Genomic DNA, 4,499 nt, shown 5'->3' on the forward strand with positions numbered 1-4,499 from the left:
TGTGGAAAATAATGTGTTTTTTTAACCTTAAACCGCATAAACACATTTCATTACACCAAATACACAAAATAATGTTATTTTTAGCAACATATGACCCCTTTACATTTTTTTTGAACATACATAAAGGCAAATACACACATTTACAGCTCAAATCAAATTATAACAACAATAATATATATATATATAAACAATATACAAAGAACCAGGAAAATAACCAAAAAAATAAATGATTGAGCCGGGGTAATGTATAAATTAAAATAAATTAGATTCAAGAATAAAGAAGAGGAAAAAAAAAAGAAAAAAAACACCTTTTTATCTTTTCTCTCCTTCCCCTTCTTTTTTTTTTGCTAAATCCCTCTCTCCCTTATAGCCTATAAAAACACACAGTCAATAGCACATTATAAAAATGCATAAATATTATACTTTGTGCACAATGTATAGGATTTTAAGGCTTTGACATTGCTGGAAAAAGAGATAGTATTCAAATAACATTTCAAGTCTTTACAAAAAAATCATAAATAGTTTAACAGACAAAAAAACCTGAATTTATGTATAAAAACGCTTATACTTGTCTTTTAGATTCTTGTTAGAGTTATAAAAACCAAATAAGACGTAACTAACTATTCGTTGATGTCTTGCTCTATTTTTCCCATGTGACGTCACAGATCATAATATCAAAATGAGCCGTTGTTGGAGCTTGATTAAATAAATGATTTGTTCATAATGAAGACATTTTAAGCACTTGCAGGATGCTTTAATACACTTTGGTCAGGTTAGATGCCATTTTAAATGCAATTTATTTATTTATTTAGAAAAACCTTTTCATCGGCTGAACAATCAATACGTTGTTAAACAACAGTATAATCCATTAAACACATTTAAAAATTAAATATGGAACTACCCTGACTATACAGAGACCTCTTATATGTCGAAAGATCAAGGCCAATTTGATTTCTCATGTCCTGACTCCTTTAAGTGACAATAATTTTAGTTAAAGTATTTTATTATACAGATACTTATCTTTTAACTTCAGCAGAAAATAAATAAAGAAAAAATGTTCTTAGACTTATCACAGCTTTAACGCTGATTCTCGTGCACTGATTGTCATGACTACAGCAGGGATGCAGAGCGAGAAGGGTCTGACTGAGATATAATTTTAGCCATAACTACATGATTTTCCCCACAGCAATAATAAAAATGTATGAAATGTTATTTTTCTGTTCACATACTCAAATAATTTCGGCTCTGGCCTCCCAGGGGCCGAGTTTAGGACCCCCAAACTCCATCTAGTGAATAAGTGTCTAACTATGTAAACGGTTAAAAGGCCAGTAAAGGCCAGCAGGACTGACAGTCTGACTGCATAATGAGCTTTACCATATTTTTGAAGCAGCGGACGGACTCTTTGATCAAGGCTCTGTTTCCTCTCTGACGAGGAGGCCTTTTGTTTTGGAGCAGGTTTGATAGGCATTTTGACAGCTCGTGAATCGCTGCTGAATGCCTGAGCGATAGCAGAAGCAAAGAGCCATGCCCTGCACACACACACACACACACACACACACAGAAATGCACAGTAATGAAGAGCTAATTGTTGTTGGGATAGAGCCGAGTCTGTGTGTTTGTGAGTGGGTGGCCAGCCCGTTTGCCCATTACTCGCTCTGAGCCGGACATGAAGAAAAAGCGAGCGAAAAAGCGAGCGAGAGGGAAGAGAGAACGCTTTTGAACGCAGAATGACTGTTCGGCCCACTGCTGTGGAGCTTTCAGGTCGGTTCCCAGAGGAGAAAAAGGAAAAAGCTTCCAAACAAACACACTTGGACTGAATTCATAAGCAAACGGGACTCCACACCTACCCATAACTTCGTGTTTCTGAACTGCAGAGCCTCTGACACTCTCTCTCTCTCCCTCCACCTTGCCTTTCTTTTCCATCTCCTAACTCGCAGCTTTTCTTCATCCCGCATTCACTTTCATATTTCACTCCCCCTCCTTCCCGTTCTCCGAGAACAGACACAATAAATTCCCACCTAGCCATATTCTCAGAAATGAGAGGGCGAAAGGGGAGCCACGTCCCTTTCTTTTTGAGGTAATTAAGTCTCTGAGGGGGGGTTTGCGAGGTCTCAAAAATGTGCTTCAGTGTTGATCTGCAAACTTCTCAAATGCAAAAGCTTGATAAATATGATATGTCCCTGTCTTCTGATAGTGTGTGTTTGTTTATGTCTTAAAGCAACAGTACATACAAAAATAAATATGAATTTCCCTCATGTTATTCTAAATTTCAGTGGATCACAAAATGAGAAATGATCTTTGCATGTTCTCATTACACTGTAAAAATTGTCACAACTTGGAAAAATGTGCCAAGTCAGTAAAAATAGGACACAATGCGTGTTAACTGTGTTCATATGAAGAAATTTTCCACATTCATTTTAAGATTATAAACGTAATGGATAATGTCCTGGCAGAATTTTTTTTTTTTTTGGTAACATCTAAATGAACTGATTTTATTCAAGTTATATATATTATTTAACATTATTCAATTATATAATTTAGGTTTTTAAAGATCTGATGAGGTAGAAATAGCTTTAAAAACTAGTCTAACAGAATTTTTATATTGTATTAAAAACTTTGAATTAAAATAATATATTTAAATTGATTTAACATTATATGTTGTTTACATTGCATGTGATAACATTTATTCAATTCAATAAATATTTAAAAATATAAATACTTTTGCACCATAGTAATGAGAAAGGATTTATGTTAAGAATTAAAAAAAAAATAAAATCTTTCTTTTGGGCTGAAACGTTAAAAAATAAAATAAAATAAGGTTATAAAAGGAAAGCAAACAATAATCAGGGACTGTCACGCTTCTCAAACGACCAAAAAGCATCATAAAAGTGCTACGAAATCCATCAGAACTCTGAAATCTAATTTGTGGATTCCCACATTCAAATTTTGCATGTCAAGATGCAAAGTTTGAGGTTTAATGTTGGAGGATGCTGTTGATTTTTCAGTGTCTTCTAATCAAATATGCACAATTCAAATACTATTTGAGAGCTATGGCAAAGGGAAAAGCAACTCAAATTTCATCTTTAGAAGCTGTACTGTATGCTTTGGATGGCTGCTTCTTCTATGGTGATTTTTGCTCTTTTTTTTGGAATTTGACAGTGCCTGGTTATACTGTACGCCTTTGTTACATTGAAAAGAGCAGCTATATTCTTCAAAATGTCTCCTTCATGAAGCTACGCAAACAATCATGTGGGGGAACTTTTCATTTTCAGGTGGAGGCAGTGAAGGAGATGCTTTATCAGCTAGAGGAGACCTACCTGAAGAAGAAGGCACTGAGAGCCACCAGACAGCAAAAGGCTAAAGAGAAGAAAGCCCTGAAAAAGCTGTCCCTCAGGAGTCCCTCCACACCACCCCAGGGCCAACTGAATGCAGGACCCTCAGCCCAGTCATCCAATAAGTGAGCACCTTCCGCCACCCCACAAACACTTATCTTCTGCCAAGAAGTAGGACACACCACCGGGCCATTACTCCACCCTCAGAGAAATAAATGGGCTTTGCGGGCGAATCATCATTCAGATCTGTCTTTTCTCAAATCATCCCACATTCATTTTACGACTCCCTCCTCCACACAAGGAAACCCCTTCCTCACATGAATGTACCTGGGCACCTATTGGGTTGATTTCTAGCAGCATAAATAAAATAGCACCTATTTTTAAAGCAAATATAGGGCTGAAAAGGGACTGTTTCCCTTAAGTAACTTAGTATTGGAAAAAATTGGGGAAAAAAAGAAAGAAATAACTTATTTTTCAAATAAAAGTACTGTTTTGAGGACCATTATTTTTCTGTTGTTATTATTATTATTATGACAATTAAGCACATTTTACTTTTGAGTTTATTTATTGTCATCATTCTCAGTATTCTCGATTATAATTGTCATCACATTATAAAAATGTTTTATCATGAGCTACTGTAAAAATTGCCATTATGTGGTAACATTTAAATTATATATATATATATATACATATATATATATATATATAATTTAATTAATACATTTAATTAGCTTAGTAATTAGTAAAGGTATTTTTAAAGTAACACCAGTTTATTTATTTTTACAGAATTATTGTAAAATTATAATAATATATTATACTAATATTATCAAATATTTCTAAAGCATAAATTAAATACAGTGCAGCAAATGTAATTGTTTTAAATGTTTAACAATTACATTTTTAAAAATACTTTTTACAAACTATATATAGTTTTTTCATTTATCATCATTTTACGTCTAATTATCGTCATTTTACGACATAATCTAATACTTTTTAATTATTGTACTTAGTAAGGGCCTCATTTTCTTTAAAGGAATAGTTCACCTAAAAATGAAAATTTGCTGAAAATTTACTCACCCTCAGGTCATCCAAGATGTAGATGAGTTTTTTTCTTCAAAACAGAAATTTAGCATTGCATCACTTGCTTACCAATGGATCCTCTGCAGT

General features: G+C 33.8%; 1 protein-coding gene across 1 annotated transcript in view; it reads left to right on the top strand.

The window, feature by feature from the left end:
* Nucleotides 1-3,770, top strand: part of LOC107655961 (spermatogenesis-associated protein 16) — a 54,712-nt gene extending 50,942 nt beyond the window's left edge. The window contains exon 10 of the mRNA XM_016443596.1: nucleotides 3,273-3,770. Within this exon, the coding sequence (XP_016299082.1) occupies nucleotides 3,273-3,461 (189 nt within the window). The 3' untranslated portion in view covers nucleotides 3,462-3,770. The remainder of the gene's footprint in view (nucleotides 1-3,272) is intronic.
* The last annotated feature ends 729 nt before the right edge of the window (nucleotides 3,771-4,499 follow it).

Source organism: Sinocyclocheilus anshuiensis, unplaced genomic scaffold (genome assembly GCF_001515605.1).
Source record: "Sinocyclocheilus anshuiensis isolate Anshui unplaced genomic scaffold, SAMN03320099.WGS_v1.1 scaffold51, whole genome shotgun sequence".
Taxonomy (NCBI): Eukaryota; Metazoa; Chordata; class Actinopteri; order Cypriniformes; family Cyprinidae; genus Sinocyclocheilus; species Sinocyclocheilus anshuiensis.